Here is a 20417-nt window from a genome sequence, read left to right as displayed (position 1 = left end):
CACATCCTTGCCAACCCTTGTTTTGTTTTATTATTTCATTTGTGTCTAGCTTCTTTTAAAAAAATGTAAATCAATTTTTATTTTTCAATTACAGTTGATATATAATATTATATTAGTTTCAGGTGTACACCCCAGTGATTAGTCATTATATAACCTAAGGGATCATCCCAATAAATCTTGTATTCTCTGACACTATACATAGTTATCAGAATATTATTGACTATCTTCTGTTTTGCTTGTTTTTTTAAGTAGCCATCCTAATGGGTGTGAGGTGGTATCTCATAGTTTTGTTCTCATTTCCCTGATAATCCTATATAATAAAAGGGTAATATGGAAATTGTCCCCTGGACAGGGAGTTCGACCAGAGTTCAACCAGGGGGCAGGGCCAGCCCGGCAAGTGCCCTCGGTCCCCCCTTGCTCCACTTCCGGTTGGCCCCACCCCTAACTGCCCCCCCCCCACCTCCCACGTCCCCTCCCCCTGGCTGGCCTGGCCTGATCGGCCCCAATGGGGACAGGCCAGCCAGACCCCACCCATGCACGAATTCATGCACTGGGCCTCTAGTTAATGATATTGAGCATCTTTTCGTGTGCTTTTTGTCCAGTTGTATGTGTTCTTTAGAAAAATGTCTGCTGAGCTCTTTTGCCCATTTTTGAATATAGTTGTTTAGCTTTTTGTTGTTGAATTTTTGGAGTTCTCTATATATTCTGGATATTAATCCATTATAAAATAAATGATTTGCAAATGTTTTCTCCTATTCTGTGGGTTGTCATTTTACTCTGTAGATAGTCTTTTAATACATAAAATTTTAAGATTTTCCTGAAGATCTAATCTGTTTTTCCTTTTGGTTCCTATATCTTTGGTGTTATGTCCAAGAAATCACTGCTAAATCCAGTGTCTGAAGCCTTTGTCTTATGTACATTTTGATCATGGATCCATTTTGAATTAATTTTGAATTAATTCTCTTCCATATGGATATCCATTTTTCAGCAACTTGTTGAAAAGATGCTTTTTCCTGTATTGAATGGCCTTCACATCCTTGTCACAATCATTTGACCATATATATGAAGGTTTATTTTTGGACTAGTTATTCCATTTTATTGGTCTATATCAGTGGTCAGCAAACTCATTAGTCAACAGAGCCAGATATCAACAGTACAACAATTGAAATTTCTTTTGAGATCCAAATTTTTTAAACTTAAACTATATATGTAGGTACATTGTTATTAACTTAATTAGGGTACTCCTAAGGCTTAGGAAGAGCCACACTCAAGGGGCCAAAGAGCCACATGTGGCTCGCGAGCCACAGTTTGCCGACCACTGGATATGGTTGTCTTTATGTCATTACTACACTGTTTTGATTACTCTAGGTTTCTAGTGTTTTGAAATCAGGAAATATGAATCCTCTAACTTTATTCTTTCTTAAGAATTGTTTTGATTATTCTGTGGCTCATTGAATTTAAACTCTGAGTACATCTGGTATTAACTTTCATTTTTCTAATATATTGGGATGTTTTAGAAATACTAATATGTGTGTGTATGTGGTTCGAAGTTACTAAGTTTTTTAGGTAACTGGCTCACTTTCATTCATCAAACCTCTTTATTTTAATCATTGTGGATGAAAATCATTCTAAAATGTATTACCTAATTTATATATAATATATGTATGTGTTGGCTCCTGGACTAAATAGCTATGGTTTTAGAGTTCATTTGCCTATGTTGTTTTCCTTTATTCTTCCCTTCTTGTCAGCTGTCACTTGAAAAAGACACTTAATGTTGTTTAAACTATAGGAGTAATAAGTATCATAGTAGAACATGCAAATAAATTCTAATAAAATAAAATTCACCTTATTTTGGCTACCTAGACTTTTTTCTAGGCATTTTAAAAAATATATATTTTTATTGATTTCAGAGAGGAAGGGAGAGGGATAAAGACATAGAAACATAGCTGCCTGCCGCTGTTGTGTGGGGTGCCGCTGGTGGCCGAGTGAGCGTGACTGCGCTGCGCAGGGTGCTAGGAGGTATTGTTGCTGTGCAGGCCCCTTTGTGAGCAACAGACCAGCCTAGTGGCTGGCAGCAGGACACCCCAAGTCTGCATGCTGAGGAAGATGGGTGAGGCGGTGGCCAGAGTTGCAAGGAAGGTCAACGAGACGGTGGAGAGTGACTCTGACACCCTGGATCTGGCGGAGTGCAAGCTGGTGTCTTTCCCCATTAGCATCTGCAAGGTCCTGTGGAATGTCACTGACCAGATCCACCTCATCACGCTGGCCAACAATGAGCTCAAGTCCCTCACCAGCAAGTTCATGACCACATTCTGTCAGCTTCAAAAGCTCTGCCTGGAAGGGAACTTCCTGTACCATCTCCCCAACGAGGTCAGTGCCCTGCAGCACTTCAAGGCCATCCACCTGTCTCGGAACCAGTTTCATGACTTCCCTGAGCAGCTCACCCCCCTGCCGGCACTGGAGACCATCATTTTGGAGGAGAACGAGATTGTGGATGTGCCCATGGAGAAGCTAGCCGCCATGCCTGCCTTGTGCAGCATCAATCTCCACTTCAACCCACTAAACGCTGAGATGCGCGTCATTGCCCTGCCACTCATCAAGTTTGACATGCTCATGCCTCCAGAGGGCACATGGGCTCCCCCACCTTAGGCCTCCCTCCCTCCTCATGCCCACCCTGAAGGGACAGAGGCCACTTGCCTGGCACCCTGAGGGGAGGGAGCCCCAAGGGCCTATGGGAGGCCTAGCTTGGGGGCCTGGGGATAGGTGGGCAAACAGCGCGTGGGAGGGGGTGCAGCAGTCCAGGATAGATATAGCTTAGAGCTGTAGAGTTCTGGAATACCCAGAGGAGGAGGCAAGGTAGGGGCCAGAGCCAGGATTCTGGGCATTCATAGCCTCTATGCAAACTTGGGCAGACCCCCACCTTCTCTGAACTTACAATTTTGGGAAAAGGGTAGTAGTGGCAGTGGGTCTCTGCCTCCTTGGGCTCCTTGGAGGCTTTTTAGGGAACACACGTCTCCAAGTCTTTGAATCCTTGGTATCTTCTGAGCTTGCAGCTGAGCATTGCTGAGCATTTCTTGGGCCCCTGTGGGTTGAGGCCTTGCTTCTAGTGCTGAGAGCCAGTCACTGCCCTGAGACAAACAGAAGACAACCTGCATCTATTTATTGCTTCCTGGGAACCACCCCTTCTCTGTGCCCCATCCTGAGCCCTGTAGATCCCTGGATTGGCAGGAGCCTGAACCAGGAGTTGTGGGAAAGCTGTGGAGAGAGTGCGGAGGCTGCAGCAGGGCTGACAGTGTTTACATAGGAGCCCCAGGGCCATCAGGCCAGGAAACGGGAGCAGATCAAGGTGGCTCTGTCCTTCCTCATGATTAAGAAATTGCTGGAGTGACCAGCTGCACCTGGCATCACCCCTTGAACTACAGGAGAGTGGCCCAGAGAGAAAGAAAGCCATTTGTGCCTGTGCCTCCCTCTGCAGTCTCCCTCTGGCGGCAGACTGGCTGCCTTGTCATTGGTTCATCTGGATGCAGGCGGCACTATGCACCGTTGGATTGTAGCTGGCCAGCCCCCGGGTCACCACTCAAAGCCCTGATAACCTCGTCATTTCTAGGCTCTGAACCTGGAGCCTGGCCAGGCAGTAGGGTGGCCTGCCATCCATGTTTGCTCGGGACTTTTCAGTGCTAACACAGGGACAGGACCTGCAAACAGGGACAACTGGTGGCTCCACCAGGTGAGGGCCTGGGGCTCTGGCTTCCTGTGACAATACCTCTGGTTTGGAGAACCCCTGACCTCTTGATCCTGCAGGTATCTACCTCCTACCTTCTCATCTGTGGAGCAAGCAGATCAGAGCCCACCCTGGTCTGGACTTTTGTTGGAGTCTGTGGGAGATGCCTTAGTCCCAAGGACTTGGGGCAAACCAGACCACCCAAATCCTACATCCGTGGGCCAGTGGCCACTGTTCCACACTCAGAGCACTGACCTTTTCTCAGAATGTACCAATTTCCTTCCTCTTCCCCTTTCCCTTCCCCAGCCCTGAGGCTGCCCTGCCCAGGCCTCCTGTCTCTTGGCAAGAAGCTGACAGGTTGGGAGATTGTAGGCATGTCACCAAGCACTTGAGAACTCAGCGTCCCAGGAGATGCCTGTTCACTCTGCTCATCTCCGAGGTCTGGTGGGTCAAGCTCTGGGAAAAGGGTTTTCAGGGCAAGGAGGCCAGATAAGATCTCCAGGGCTACTGAGTTCAGCCGGGGACAAGTGAGGGCTGCAGGCTAGCCCAGCCTGGCCTGACCCCACTCACCGTGTCCTGGAGTGGGGTTTCTCCTTGTTGAAGAAGGGGTGCATTTGCCTGATATGCAAAAAGGCATTGTATGGCCAGAGCCTGCAACTCAGTGTGGTGTGCATCAGCACCTATGGGAGTTTGTTAGAAACACATAACCCCAGGCCCAATCCCGGACCTCTGGGATCAGAACCCGCACTCCAAGAGATCCCCAGGGATTCCTACGAGCACTTTACTGTTTAAGAAGCAAGGCCTAGCCCTAACCAGTTTGGCTCAGTGGATAGAGCGTCGGCCTGCGGACTCAAGGGTCCCAGGTTCGATTCCGGTCAAGGGCACGTACTTTGGTTGTGGGCACATCCCCAGTAGGGAGTGTGCAGGAGGCAGCTGATCGATGTTTCTCTCACATCAATGTTTCTAACTCTCTATCCCTCTCCCTTCCTCTCTTTAAAAAATCAATAAAAAACATTAAAAAAAAAAAAAAAAAGAAGAAGAAGCAAGGCCTGGGGTGGCCCTGGGGATGGCCTAGGAGTGAAAGGTGGAGTTTCTCAGCTTTCCCCCAACACCAAGTCTGTGCCCATCCCCCTCCCTTAAGCAGCCCTTCACTCCCACCCGTGGCCTCATAGATTTTTTCAGAGTCTGTGTGGCACTCCGGTGAAGCGAGTGACCTGGAGTCCCCAGGAGATGAGGGTTGGATTTGACTGGCCCTCTAGCCTCCCTTTCTGGTTCAACCCTGAATGCCAGCTGCTACTTCCCCAGGTCCTCATCTCAGGCCTTTCAGAGAGGTTGTTTCTGAAAGCTGCATCCTACTCTGCTTGGAGAGTGTGCCCTGGCCTCTGGGAAAGCTGGGCAGCAGAGAAGCCCCAGATCAGAGCACAGTGTGAGCCCTTAGCTTCAGTCTGCAATAAAGAATGCATTGGTTTAAAAAGAGAAAAAAAAAAGAGAGATAGAAACATCAATGATGAGAGAGAATCATTGATTGGCTGCCTCCTGCATGACCCACACTGGGGATCGAGCCCGTGACCCTGGGCATGTGCCCTGACCGGGAATCAAACCCGGAACACTTCTGTCTATAGGCCGTTGCTCTATCCACTGAGCCAAATGGGCTAGGGCTCTATAAATCAGATTATATTGTGCCTTTTGTTTGAAACTTGCTTCATTCCATCAACAGTAGGTTATGTATATTCCATGTCATTAGCCATCTTTCTAACCTTTGCATTTAGTTTTTAAAATATATACTTTATTGATTTTTTACAGAGAGGAAGGGAGAGGGATAGACAGTTAGAAACATCAATGAGAGAGAAACATCGATTAGCTGCCTCCTGCACACTCCCCACTGGGGATGTGCCTGCAACCAAGGTACATGCCCTTGACTGGAATTGAACCTGGGACCCTTCAGTCCATAGGCCGATGCTCTATCCACTGAGCCAAACCGGTGAGGGCTGCATCTAGTTTTAATGTGTGTATTTATTGTATTGCGTGGCATAATTTTTTAATATAATTTGCATTTACATTTTACTTTTACATTCAAGTTTTTCATTGCAATTAAATTTTTATTCTCATAACATTATTAGGTATGAGATTGACATCTTATGCAGTATGTTAGCTTTATGAATTTAAACAGTTTGTGTAATCTCTCTGAGCATGTCACATTTCTCTGTAAAATGAATTTACCTCACATGTTCTTTTTGTATACCATAATAAGATAAAGCATGTAAAAGAAGTTTTAAAGTTCTTACAAGGCCATATAAGTTACATGTACTTTAATGTATTTATTAAATTGATCTCACTTGTCCAGTCATTAACGATTTTCTATTTTTCCAGTGTCCAAGTATGCTAATTCAAATTTTTAAAGAAGATTTTAAGATTGTTAATAGATAATTCTCCTAAATACAGGGGGGGGACAAAAGTAGGTTTACAGGTGTGAGTATGCAAAACACAGTTTATTCTTGTATTACTAGTGGCCTGGTGCACGAAATACGTGCACAGGGGGGTGGGGCAGGGTGTCCCTCAGCCCAGCCTGCACCCTCTCCAATCTTGGACCCTTTGGGGGATGTCCGACTGCCGGTTTAGGCCTTATCCCAGGATGTCCAACAGGTCTGATCCCATGATGTCCAACTGCCGGTTTAGGCTCTATCCCGCCTAACTACTCCCCTGCTGGCCTGATCACCCCCAAGGCTTTTATTAGTATACAAGAGGCCTGGTGCACAAAAATTTGTGCTCTCAGGGGGGAAAGGGGGGGTCCCTCAGCCCGGCCTGTGCCCTCTCGAAGTCTGGAACCCCTCGGGAGATAACGCCCTGCTGGCTTAGGCCTGCTCCCGGGTGGCAGAGGGCAGGCCCAATCCCTAGGTGTAGCCCCTGGTCGGGCTCAGAGCAGGGCCGATTGGGGAGTTGGGGCGCCGCCCCCTGTCATGCACAGAGCAGGGCGGATTGGGAGGTTGCGATGCCACCCTCAGTCACGCTCAGGGTAGGGCCAATTAGGGGGTTGGGGCACTGCCCCCTGTCACACTCAAGGCAGGGTCGATAGGGAGGTTGCGGTGCCACCCCCTGTCATGCACAGAGCAGGGCCGATCAGGGGGTTGGGGTGCTGCCCCCTGTCATGCACAGAGCAGGGCCCATCAAGGGGGTTGGGGCTCCGTACCCTGTCACGCACAGAGCAGGGTCGATCAGGGGGTTGGGGAGCTCCCCCTGTCACGCACAGAGCAGGGCCGATCAGGAGGTTGGGGAGCTCCCCCCTGTCACGCACAGAGCAGGGCCCATCAGGGGGTTGGGGAGCTCCCCCCTGTCACGCACAGAGCAGGGCGGATCAGGAGGTTGGGGCGCCGCCCTCTATCACCCACAGAGCAGGGCCGATCAGGGGGTTGGGGCGCCGCCACTCTCAGACTCAGGGCAGGGCTGATGGGGAGGTTATGGCTCTACCCCGTCATACACAGAGCAGGGCCCGTGGGGTGGGGGGTTGGGGCGCCGCACCCTGTCACACACAGAGCCACAGGGCAATCAGGGGGTTTGGGCGCTGCCCCCTGTCATGCTGATCCCGGTGCCGGGAGACCTTGCGGCTCCGCTGATCCCGGTGCTGGGAGGCATATTACCCTCTTACTATATAGAATAGAGGCCTGGTGCATGGGTGGGGGCTGGCTGGTTTGCCCTGAAGGGTGTCCCGGATCAGGGTGGGGGTCCCCACTGGGGTGCCTGGCCAGCCTGGGTGAGGGGCTGATGGCTGTTTGCAGCTGGTCACACCCCCTTCAGGGTGGGGGTCCCCACTGGGATGCCTGGCCAGCCTGGGTGAGGGGCTGATGGCTGTTTGCAGCTGGTCACACCCCCTTCAGGGTGGGGGTCCCCACTGGGGTGCCTGGTCAGTCTGGGTGAGGGGCTGATGGCTGTTTTCAGGCTGGGACTGAAGCTCCCAACTGCTCCTTTTTTTTTCTTTCTTTTTTTTTTTTTTTCTGAGCCAGCTTTAGCTCTGAGGCTCCAGCTCTTAGGCCTCCGCTCCTGAAAGCAGGTATCTGGTTTGTTTAGGTTCTACAATCGAAACTCTGTATCAACTCCAGGTCTGAGATCCCGGCTAGCTGAAAGCTGGTTTCTGGGGTTTTGTTTAGCTTGTATTTTTGTAACTATGTTTCAAACTGCCAGCTCAGAGGCCTGCAGCGGCAGGCGGGGAACGTTGGAGTCCTCCGTCACTGAAGCAATCAAGCCTCATGTTAGTTTCAAGCTGCCTGGCTGCCGGCCGCCATCTTGGCTGGCAGTTAATTTGCGTATCGCCCTGATTAGCCAATGGGAAGTGTAGTGGTCGTACGCCAATCACCATGTTTCTCTTTTATTAGATAGGATATATTACCCTTCACAGAAAATTTCAGTAACCCTGCTTTACAATAAGGGCTTGCCGATTGGATCATTGGGGCCAGTCACCAAGATTTCCTTTCTTTGAATACTGGAGGGAATAATTATCTTGTCTTTAAGTTGCCCTGAACATCAAATGAAATAATGATTTAGAAAAGTATAAAAGCACCATATAAAGACAAATGTCTTTTTCATGTACTGAAAAGATAATAAAGTGGTAAAATGAAAAATACTATTTTTATTCTCCCCTTTCCTTCCTTTACAGCCTTTATTTAAACTTTGAAATTTATAAAAATTTCACTCCTACTTTCATTTCTTTACATTCAATATTATTTTGTATTAGTTTCAGGTTTATTAGTTACAGAATAGTGGTTAGACAACCATATACTTCACAAAGTGTTCCCTGATATTTCCAGTACCCACCTGATATCATACCATCATTACAACACTATTGACTATATTCCCTATTTAAGTGACAATAGGTTTACAGGTTCTTTCCAGTCTTTCTTTTGTGTTGCTCGCCCTTTCTTTTCTTTCTCATGTCTTCACTCATTTTCTTTATATAGTATCTCAATTGGCCCTCAAAGCTCAGTGAAGGCACTGGGACACGCTTAATCCATTTTACAGACCAGGAAACTGAGGCCAGTTCAAGTTGGCTGCGGAACTTGACTTAGCGCGCAGGGAGCCCTCACAACTGCACTCTCCGCCCTTCCTAAGGGACAGCCTTGGGGCAAACAGAACAAACCTCCTTGTGAGGCTTTCAAGCCTCGTTCTGAAGCACCTCTTCATCGTGGATGCTCCACATTCTTTCCTCTCCCCTGTCCCCCACCCCCATTCTTTACTGCCCCCCCCCCTTCTGGGGAGCAGGTGGTAGGCTTCGCACTCACCGTGCAGGCGTGCACCCCCATGGGGCGGGACAGGAACTGGGGGCAGGGTGGGCGCAGGCTTGCTTTTGGGCCAAGGTAGGAGCAGGAGTCCTGGCCTCTCAAGAGCGCAGGCCGCGGCCAGGCCCGGTTAGTGCTGGGAACTTCACCAAACCACTGCAGTGGGGTACCTAGCAGTGTGGCACCCCTCCACTGAGGTGGAACCGCCCCTCAACTCCCACCTCAGGGCTGCAAGTCCCTGCCCCTCTGCCGGGCATTCTTCCACGCTGGCAGTCATTCCCTCTTGTTTCCCGCATCTTGGGGCCACTGCAGAACCTCACTCTCCCCAGGCGAGGCAGATCCCTGCCCGCCAGCACCCTGCCCCTGCCCAAGCCCCTTCCAGTGCACCCTGCCTCTGCGCTGCTCTGTGTCCTTTGGGCTGCCCGCCTCCTGGCCAACTGCTTCACCAAAGCTGTGGCGCTCACCCAGGAGCTGCCCCTCAGGCAGAGGCCTGTCCGCGTACCTGCAGACCCAATGGCTGGCCGCTTTGCTGAAGCTTCCTCTTCCTTCAGGCGCTCTCCTCAGACCCCTGGGAGCTTGGCTTCTGTGGCCCCACCCCTCCCTGGCTCCCTGCAGCCCCCGCTCTACTCGGCTGCCTGTCAGAACGCTTCCGGGGCCCCTTGCTGTGGGCAGCGTGGTCCTGGGGCAGGGGGTTTGGGTGTGGGGAGCAGCTCCAGTAAAGTTTAGTAAACCCCAGGTCGGCGTTGGGATTTGGCTGCGTGCCGTGGGAGAGTCTGCGTGGGTGGGACGAAATCACACTTAGACCCAGAGTGCCGCACTGCAGCCCTGCAGCCACACCCACCCTGTGAATGGTCGTAATGTGACTGCATACTGGACAAATTTGCATATTCCTGTTATATATGTAGATTATTTATTAACTAGAGGCCCGGTGCATGAATTCATGCACAGGTGGGGTCCCTCAGGGTGGCCTGTGGAGATCGGGCCCCAGCTTGTGCCCCCAACCTCGCAGCCCCAGCTCGTGCTCCCAGCCTCGCAGCCCCGCCTGGCACCGCACCTTGGCTTCTCCAGCATCCCGCATACGTGGTGATCAATTGAGGCTGGTCACCGTCTGCGGGGCGATCAGTGGGGTGATCGAGCCCACACTTGCTCTCGCCTTGGCCTGGCACCGCCCGCTTACATGCTCCACCACCACACCATAGTCCCGCTCTCGTAGGGTCCCATCAGGGCCAGCAGTGCCTCCACTGCCTCTCGCTGCCAGTGCTGCATCGCTGTGCCCACCATGTTTCACGCTGCCTCCTGGTAGTTAGCGCACGTCATAGCGAGCGGTCTCTTCGTCAGACGACTGCCTGAGGGGACTATTTGCATATTAGGCTTTTATTAAATAGATAGTTGTATTTTCCATACAAATAAATGTAAACCTACTTTTGCCCACTTGGCAAGTCTGTTTGCAAATAGCATCCTATAGTGCTGCTGCTGCAATGTGTTGGTTGTGTTTCTTGAAGTACTGTTTATTACCACTGCCAGACCCTTCTTTCTAAACAAAAGCATGAAAGAATGCTTGGGTAAACAAAACAGTTCTGTTTCAGAAGGACACCCAAACACTCAAACAATCTTTGTGTGCCTATTCTTTGTATGCAATTATTATTTTTCTTATTTATCCTGTGATTATTCCAGTTTGCATTCTCCTAATGCCTTCATGTGGTGGTTTTTCCCCTCCAGTTAATTGGTAATGTTATAGCCACATCCTATATAATAAAAGAGAAACATGGTAATTAGCCGTAACTTCGCTACCCTTCCCATTGGCTAATCAGGGCGATATGCAAATTAACTGCCAGCCAAGATGGCGGCCGGCAGCCAGACAGTTGACGCGAACAGGAGGCTTTCTTGCTCCAGTGACGGAGGAAGCCAACGTTCCCCGCCTGCCGCTGCTGGGCTCTGAGCTGCTCTCTAAGAAACATTGTTACAAATATAGAAGCTAAACAAAACCCCAGAAACCTGCTTTCAGTCAGCCGGGATCTCAGAGCTGGAGTCGCAACAAAGTTTCAAATACAGAAGGTAAACAAAGTCCAGAAACCTGCTTTCAGCAGCCGAGGTCTGAGCTAAAGTGTGCTCTGAGCTCCAGTGACAGCCATAGAAGGTAAATAAATCCCAGAATAAAAAAAAAAAGGAAAAAAAGGAGAGGCTGGGAGCTTCAGTCACCCACCAGCCTGAAAATGGCCCTCAGCCCCTCACGCAGACTGGCCAGGCATCCAAGCGGGACCCCCACCCTGATCCAGGACACCCTTTAGTGCAAACCAGCCGGCCCCCACCTGTGCACCAGGCCTCTATCCTATATAGTAAAATGGTAATATGCCTCCCAGCACTGGTATCAGCAGAGCTGCGAGTCCTCCCAGCACCGGGATCAGCGGAGCCGCGAGGCCTCCCAGCACCAGGATCAGTGGAGCCGTGAGGCCTCCCAGCACCAGGATCAGCAGAGCAGCAAGACCTCCCAGCACCGGGATCAGCGGAGCCATGAGGCCTCCCAGCACTGGGATCAGTGGAGCCACGAGGCCTCCCGGCCTGGAATCAGTGGAACCACAAGGTCTCCTGAACCCGGGATCAGCGGAGCCGCGAGGCCTCCTGGCACCGGGATCAGCGGAGCAGCGAGACCTCACTGCTCCTGTGTCAAGCGGAGCCGCAAGGCCCCCCAGCACTGGGATCAGTGGAGCCACGAGGCCTTCTCGTCCCTGGAGCAGCGTGACAGGGGGCAGCGCCCAAACCCTCTGATTGCCCTGCAGCTCTGCATGTGACAGTGGGCAGGGCCACAACCTCCCTATCTGCTCTGCTCTGTTCGTGAAAGGGGAAGGCGCCCCAACCCCCTGATCGGCCCTGCTCTGTGTATGACAGGGTGGAGTCGTAACCTCCCCATCGGCCCTGCCCTGAGAGTTACAGGGTGGAGCTCCCCAAACCCCCCATGGGCCCTGCTCTGTGGGTGACAGAGGGCGGCGCCCCAACCTCCCCATTGACCCTGCCTTGAGTGTGACAGGGGGCGGCACCCCAACCCCCAACCGGCCCTACCCTGAGCATGACTGAGGGTGGCATTGCAACCTCCTGATCCGCCCTGCTCTGTGCATGACAGAGGGTGGCGCCCCAACTCCCCAATCGGCCCTGCTCTGAGACTGATCAGGAGCTGCGGGGCAGGCACCTAGGGATTGGGCCTAAGCCAGAAGGTTGTTATCTCCCGAGAGGTCCCAGACTGTGAGAGGGCACAAGGGGGGCTGAGGGACACGCCCCCCCCGCCAGTGCAAAAATTTTTGTGCACCGGGCCTCTAGATCTATATAATAAAGAGCTAATATGCGAATGGTCATCACGCCCTCATGCTGTTACACTATAATGGCTCAGACACTCAACACTGCAGAGAGAGGAATGGGGACTAGCCAGGCTGCGGCCTGGGAGAGGGACAAGCTGCCCGCCCCGCAGTCCCGGGTGCCATTAGCTGTGCCTGTGCCTGCACCTGTGGCCCGGGAGAGAGACAAGCTGCATGCCCTGTGGTCTTGGGTGCCAACGGCTGCATCTGTGGCCCAGTGGAGGGACAAGCCGCCTGCCCTGTGGTCCTGGGCACCAGCGGCTGCACCTGCGCCTGTGGCCTGGTAGAGGGACAAGCTGCCCGCCCTGTGGTACCGGGCGCCTGTGGCTGCAGCCCGAGCTATGCCGGCCCAGGTTCTGGGTGCCTGTGACCGGCCAGAGGGAGGGAAGCTCAGGTCCTGGGACGTCCCCCGAGGGGTCTCGGATTGGAGAGGGTGCAGGCTGGGCTGAGGCGACCTCCTCCCATGCACGAATTTCATGCACTGGGCCTCTAGTCCTATCTAATAATAGAGAAACATGGTAATTAACCGTAACTTCGCTACCCTTCCCATTGGCTAATCAGTGAGATATGCAAATTAACTGCCAGCCAAGATGGCGGCCGGCAGCCAGGCACCTGAAGCGAACAGGAGGCTTGCTTGTTCCAGTGATGGAGGAAGCCAAGGTTCCCCACCTGCCGCAGTCCAGGTCTGAGCTCCGGATGCAACAATGTTGCAATTATAGAACCTAAACAAACCCCAGGTACCTGCTTTCAGCCAGCGCGGCCTCAGACCTTAGAGCGGCCAGTGATTGCAACAGAGTTTCAATTATAGAACCTAAACAAACCCCAGGTGCCTGCTTTCAGCCAGTGGGGCCTCAGAGCTTAGAGCGGCCAGTGATGGCAACAGAGTTTCAATTATAGAATCTAAACAAACCCAGATTCCTGCTTTTAGCCAGCAATGGCCTCAGAGCTGGAGCCGGCTCTCAGCTCCAGTGACAGCTATAGACGGTAAATAAATTCCAGAATTAAAAAAAAAGAAGAAAAAAGGAGAGGCTGGGAGCTTTAGTCGCCCACCAGCCTGAAAACAGCCCTCAGCCCCTCACCCAGACTGGCCAGGCACCCCAGTGGGGACCCCCACCCTGAAGGGGGTGTGACCAGCTGCAAACAGCCATCAGCCCATCATCCAGGCTGGCCAGGCATCCCAGTGGGGACCCCCACCCTGAAGGGGGTGTGACCAGCTGCAAACAGCTATCAGCCCATCATCCAGGCTGGCCAGGCACCCCAGTGGGGACCCTCATCCTGAAGGGGGAGTTACCAGCTGCAAACAGCCATCATCCCCTCATCTAGGTTGGCCAGGTACCCAAGTGGGACCCTCACCCTGATCTGGGACACCCTTCAGGGCAAACCAGCCGGCCCCCTCCCATGCACCAGGCCTCTATCCTATATAGTAAATGGGTAATATGCAAACTGACCCTAACAGCAGAAGGACTGGGAATGACTGGTCACTATGACACACACTGACCACTAGGGGGCAGACGCTCAATGCAGAAGCTGCCCTCCGGTGGTCAGGGCGCTCTCACATAGGAGGAGCTCTGCTCAGCCACAAGCCAGGCTGATGGCTGACAGTACAACGGTGGTGGTGGGAGCCTCTCCTGCCTCCTCAGCAGTGCTAAGGATGTCCGACTGCAGTTTAGGCCTGCTCCCCGCTGGCAAGTGGACATCCCCTGAGGGCTGTCAGGCTGCCAGAGGAATGTCTGATTGCCATCTTAGGCCCAATCCCCCGGGGATTGGGCCTAAGCCAGCAGGTGGTCTTCCCCTGAGGGGTTCCAGACTGCGAGAGGGCACAGGCCGGGCTGAGGGCCCCCCCCCCCCCCGAGTGCACAAATTTTTGCGCACCGGGCCTCTAGTTAGGTTATAAAAACTCATGCTGTAAGAGACTTTTCTATATTTGCTAATACAGAGTAAATAGTAAGTACTGTAAATACTTGTCGATTGCAAATTGCCCATTTCATACATTATTTCAAGTTTGGTACAGTGAGTTGTACTTATTGGTTAGGATCTGGTTGTATAAATATGGTTGTTTTCATTATAAGCATTGGAATGAGTTCTAGAAAATTGTAGGGGGAGGGCAATTCTAGAAAACACGTTTTCAGGAGTAGGAGTTGGGCACTTGAAACAGGTATTCACTGTATCATTTCGAGCATGTGTTAAAACAAAGTAGAAAATGTTATCCTGTTATTGTATAAAATAATCATACTACTTTACTTTTGACAAATGTCACATTGGAGGAAGAGAAGAACAAGAACAAGTTTGGAGAAAGGCAAATAAAATTTGGGGGAAGGGTACTGTAGTATATAAACTTTTAGTTTATATAAATTTTTAGAAATGGATTTGAAGTATAGAAAACTGATTATACAGATAAGTTGAATATGGGCTTGGTTGGAAATCTCAGTTTTATGAGCTAATTGTTTCTTTCCCAATCTTGAAATAGGACAGTTGTATATAGGCTCTGCAATACTTTAATTTGCTGCTGAAAATATAATGAATTTCTATGCAAATTTAGGTATATTCATTAATTACAGATCTATAGTTAGTTACTAATAGTATTAAGCTATTTTAAGACTAAATCTCAGTCTTCTGAGGTTTAACTGAAGGGAATAAGTATGCTTTCCCATGTGGGTGCTATCCTATATAATAAAGAGGTAGTATGCAAATTGACCCTCATGCCCTCACAGTATGGCTGCCTATGGCCAGGCCGGCAGGGGGTTTATTGGGAGATGACCAAATGACTGAACAGCAGGCTGCGTGGGATGACAAGGCCGGCAGGGGGTTTAGTGAGGGATGACCAAACGACTGAACAGCAGGCTGCGTGGGGCGACCAGGCCGGCAGGGGGGTTAGTGAGGGATGACCAAATGACTGAACAGGCTGCGTGGGGCAACCAGGCCGGCAGGAGGGGCAGTTGGGGGTGACCAGGACAGCAGGGGGCCAGTTGGGGGTGATGAGGCCAGCAGGGGGGGCAGTTAGGTGGAAGGGTGCAGTTGGGGGCAACCAGGCTGGCAGGGGGGCAGTTGGGGGCAATTAGGCTGGCAGGGGAGGCAGTGAGGGGCAACTGGGCCAGTGGGGGGGGCAGTAGGGGTGACCAGGCTGGCAGAGTAGGGCAGTAAGGAGTGACCAGGCCAGCGGCGGGGGAGACAGGAGTGACCAGGCCAGTAGGGAGGGGAAAGTTGGGGGCGACCTGGCTCGCAGCGGGTGACAGTTAGGGGCGACCACGCCATCAGGGGGGCAGGTGAGCGATTAGAAGCCAGCGGTCCCGGATTGTGAGAGGGATGTCCCAACTGCAATCGGACATTCTCCAAGGGATCCGGATTGGAGAGGGTGAAGGCTGGATTGAGGGGAATTTCATGCCCTGGTTTAACGTAAGAGGGAGAAGAACATAGCTTCTTTGTGACTCAAGATGTAGAATTGTGACCAATGATTGAACACTAAAGAAGATACACTTTGCAGCATTGTAATGTCAGGTGCAATTTTTAACCATGTAGTCTAAGCACAAAGTGGAAAGTAAAGAATTTTATCTTTTACAGATGGTTTCAGCATATCCTGAATGACACATTGATGGAGTTGTAGAGGAAACTCAAGCACTGAATGGGTGTTTAGATTAAATCACTTGTATACACCTACCAGCTCTGAGATTTTAAAATACTAGGAACCATCATCAGTTAGAGAACATTGGCCTGAATGGGCTGAATCTAGAAAAATACAATAAGTTATGCTGAAACCTGAGATGGTTGGTTTGCCTATAAAAGTTGATGAGTCCAAGCTCATAATTTTTACATTTTTTAAACAATACTTAAAAATTTTAAAAATAATGAAATGGTCATGGAAAGAAGTATAAACGGTATATACATAGTCCATAATAGGGCATGGTAGTGCTCCAGTCCTCTGAATACCCTATGTCTTTCTCAAACTAGTAGTGAGAGAAAAGGAGGGCTGAAAATTATTCTAAGGTTTCTGGCTTGAATAATTAAGTTGATGGTGGGGGATGCCATTAATGGAGAGATGGAGAAAGAGCTGAAAGAATAGGAAGCTGTGTCAGGCAGTTTTACTGAGTTGTCTTTCATTGTCTAATTTAATTATTTAGGTCTTGAATTCTGTTTGCTCTAATGGCATCTTACCTTTTCAGGTGTTACATTATTTCAAAAGGAATAAGAGATGTCTTAAAGAGCTTTTCACTGGATTAAAACACCTCTTAGGAAGAGAGAGTTCTGTACAGAAAAATACCAGTTGATAAATATGGAAGGAATGATAGAATCAGAAAAACCATTTTGTAATTCCCAGCTTAACAATTGGTTCAGACAAGAATCATCTATGGATGCTAAACCCATTTGATAAAGTTTGTTGGAAAATAAAATATTCCTTTTGTTTCCAAGTATCACCTCACAAATTATATAGTAATGCATCTGTTAGTCACCAGCCTAACAAAGTGATCAGTCTTAGCATTATATATATATATATATATATATATATATATATATATATATATATATTCACACACACACACACACATATATATCCCACGTTCAAAGGCTGTTAAATCGCGTTGTTTACCCATATCTTCAGAAAAAAATCACTTCTACTGTTATGGTGAACAACCTGCTTCCCTATTCTACTGTCGTGGTGAACAACCTGCTTCCCTGTTTATAATGGTCTGGCCCTCTAGCAACTTCAGCACGAAATTATAGCTAATTTGCCTATAAATGTCAGGGGGTCATAATAATCTGGCCACTCAGTGTATATCTTCTGATGTGATGCAATAAGAAAAAAAAATTACCTATGAACTATTCTTGCCCAAAATGTTTAACTTAAGTATGTAAGTATTTATTATATTACTAGAAGGCCATTGCATGAAGATTCATGCAATAGGCCTTCCTTCCCCTGACTGCTGGCACCGGTTTTCCTCCGGCACCCGGGACCCAGGCCTTTGGTCCAGCCGTGGCTGCAGCGGAGAAGCCAACCTCTTCAGTCTTCAGTCTTCAGTCTTAAGTCTTCAGTCTTCAGTCTTCGCTCTGCGCCTGTGTATGCAAATTAACCGCCATCTTTGTTGGGTTAATTTGCATAGTCGCTCTGATTGGCTAGTGGGCATAGCGGAGTGACACCAATTTGTATGTTTCTCTTTTATTAGTGTAGATTCCTTCAATTTTTCATTAGGTTTAAAAATTTTAAATGGTAAATTTTTTCAAAGTATGATTTTTAATGACTATTAGAATCTTTTGTAGCTGTATGTGACAATTTGTTATATAATTAAACTAGAGTCCCGGTGCATGACATTGGTGTACTGGTGGAGGGTCCCTTAGTGCAGCCTGTATCCTCTCACAGTCCAGGACCCCTTGGGGGATGTTCGCCTGCTGGCTTAGACCCGCTCCCCAGGGGACATCCCCCAAGGGGAGAGGGCCTAAGCCAGCAGGCGGACAACCCCCAAGGGGAGCGGGCCTAAGCCAGTAGGTGGACATCCCCTGAGGGGTCTTTAGCGCTGCCATGGAGGCGGGAGAGGCTCCTGCCACTGCTGCTGTACTTGCCAGCCATGAGCCCGCTGGCGAACAGCACTCCCACTGTGGGAGTGCACTGACCACCAGGGGGCAGCTCCTGCATTGAGCATCTGCCCCCTGGTGGTCAGTGTGCGTCATAGCGACCGGTCGTTCTGCTGTTTGGTCGATTTGCATATTAGCCTTTTGTTATATAGGATGTAAATCTTAGGGATGAATGGTGGTTTAGGAGCTTAAGTAAATTCAAATATTCATTTAAAACTATAATATAATAAAAATAGCACTAAAAGTAACTCTGAGTGACTGTAACTTTGTGAACATTTCACTTATTCTTCTTGGAGCCTCCTGCTCTCATTAAAGCTGAGTGAGCCCTGAGCCTCCAGGACTGAATTGATAAGGATATGGGAGTAGTGAGATATGTATTGTCAACTACACAGATCCTGTAGTTCCATAACAGTAAGGAGCTCAAAATTTGGTATTGTCTGTCTATAAGTTAAGCTAGTTAGCCACTGCTGGTATATTGTGGTACCTCAATGTGATTTTAGTTTAATTTCACTGATAATTAATGAATATGATTAGTGACCACTTGAATATCTTTTGTGAAGATATTCTTTCAAATCTTTTGCCTGTTTTTCTACTGGGTTTTCTATTTTTTTTTCTTATTGATTTGTAGGAATTTGTATCCTTTGTTGAATACACATGTATTGCAAAATTTTTCTGTCATTCTGGGGATGCATGTGTACTTTTGTAACTGTCTTTTGATAAGTTCTTTATTTTAGCACAATTTAATCATTTTTCTTTTTTGTGTGCAGCAATTTTTGTATCCTATTTAAGAAATTGTTGCCTCAAGGTTCTTTCAACATTTAGAACTATAATTCATTTAGGATTAATGTTTATATATTGTGTTAGATAGGGTCAAGATTTGTTTTATATATTGTGATTACTGTAACTTTACAATAAGACTTTGTAATAAGTCGGGTAATATAAGTTTTCCAATTTGTTCTTTAAGATAGACATGGCCAATCTAGCTTCTGTTTATTTTCCATACACATTTTAGAATTAGTTTATCAAGTTATACCAAACACACACACAGACACACACAAACCACAAAACCTACTGGGATTTTGAGTGTGATTGCTTTGAATCTATAGATCAGTTTGGGGGATACTTAACACTTTTATGATACTGTGAACCTTCCAATCCATGGACATGGTAAACCATTTATTTAGAACTTGAATTTCTCCCAGTCTTCACAGTTTCCAGTGAAGTTCTTACATGTTTTTGTTACATTTATAACCAAGTATCTAATCTTTTATATCTAGTCATTGTTGTAAACTTTATAAAAGAGACTTCACATAATTCCCTTGCCCTTTCTACCATGAGAGAATACAGCAACAAGATAGTTATCTATGTATGAACCAGGCCTCAGCAAACACTGAATCTGCGAGTGCCTCAATCTTGGACTTCTCAGCCTTCAGTACTGTGAGCAATTTCTGTTGTTTCTAAGGCACCCAATCTATGGTATTTTTGTTATAGCAACCTGAATGGACTAAGGCAGTCTAATTTGATTATATTTTTTAGTCAAATCATGAGTAAATTTTAGCCAGGCTTATACCATGGAGTGACTAAAAATGAAAAAAGAAAAACAGTTTTAAGAATAATGGCCTCATAGGTAAACATAGTTAAAGGTAACCTTAATAGCAAAAGAGGAAAGAAGATAGGTAGGAAAACAAAGAATAGAATAACAGATTAAAGCATGATAGTCACCCGTCTTGTTCTGGAGGCTTTGGTTGGAGTACTCTCCTTCCAAAGACCTGCTTCTAAGGTTCCTAAGATTCCTAAGAATCTTCAACTTGAGGTCTGATTGGAACAGTCTCTCAGTGACTCAAGGCTGACTTATACCTTTTTAATTGAGAGACACAATTCCAAGCAGTTGCACTGCCAAACTGGTTGTTAACAGTAAATAAGTTCTTTCCATCAGATTCAAGGACTATCTTTCTCTGTGTCTTTCATAAAACCAAGTCTCCAGGTTTCAGGTTACATAGGAGTTGTTTATGAGAATGTTGCAGAAAAGCTGTTTATACCTGTTGATGGTAAGACTGGCTGTATTGCATGAATTCCTGACAGACAGTACGGCCAGGTCTGCTAGCAGTAGCGTGGAGTTCAGTATCTGAGATAATTCCTTAATCGAGGCTGGGGAATGTCTGCCTTGCTGGCTGTATAAGACCTGCAAAATCATTTGGTCTGGCCCTGCCAAGGCATTAGAAGGGATGAGTTAATTAAATGTTTGACCAAATATAGCAGGCTAATTTTTAAGTTGATAATTTTGTATGGCCTACAAAGGATATTATAAATATCCAAATGGCCCTTGGCAGAATAAAGGGTCCCACACCTGTCCCATAGGTATGGGCTGGTCTGTACTAACTCATAATTGGAGAGTGGTTGAGCCCCAGAAGGAATTTACAGTAGAACCTTGTTTCTCGAATCTCTCCCATCTCGAACAATTCACTTCAACCTGATAATAATTATTTCATGCTGATACCTTTATGATCAGTCACACATCTC

At 48.3% G+C, this 20417-nt stretch overlaps 2 protein-coding genes across 8 annotated transcripts in view; both read left to right on the top strand.

Annotated features, from left to right (window-relative positions):
* Window positions 1–20417, top strand: part of CDK8 (cyclin dependent kinase 8) — a 164301-nt gene that overhangs the window by 26659 nt on the left and 117225 nt on the right. The gene's annotated exons all lie outside the window — the stretch shown is intronic.
* LOC118650172 (leucine-rich repeat-containing protein 20-like) lies at window positions 502–4571 on the top strand. Its single transcript, XM_036298203.1, has one exon. The coding sequence runs from the start codon at window positions 2095–2097 to the stop codon at window positions 2647–2649; it is 555 nt and encodes a 184-aa protein (XP_036154096.1). The 5' UTR covers window positions 502–2094; the 3' UTR covers window positions 2650–4571.

Source organism: Myotis myotis, unplaced genomic scaffold, assembly GCF_014108235.1.
Source record: "Myotis myotis isolate mMyoMyo1 unplaced genomic scaffold, mMyoMyo1.p scaffold_m19_p_3, whole genome shotgun sequence".
NCBI classification, from domain to species: Eukaryota; Metazoa; Chordata; class Mammalia; order Chiroptera; family Vespertilionidae; genus Myotis; species Myotis myotis.
Note: the sequence above shows the minus strand (reverse complement) of the source record. Positions and strands in the feature narration are given on the sequence as shown.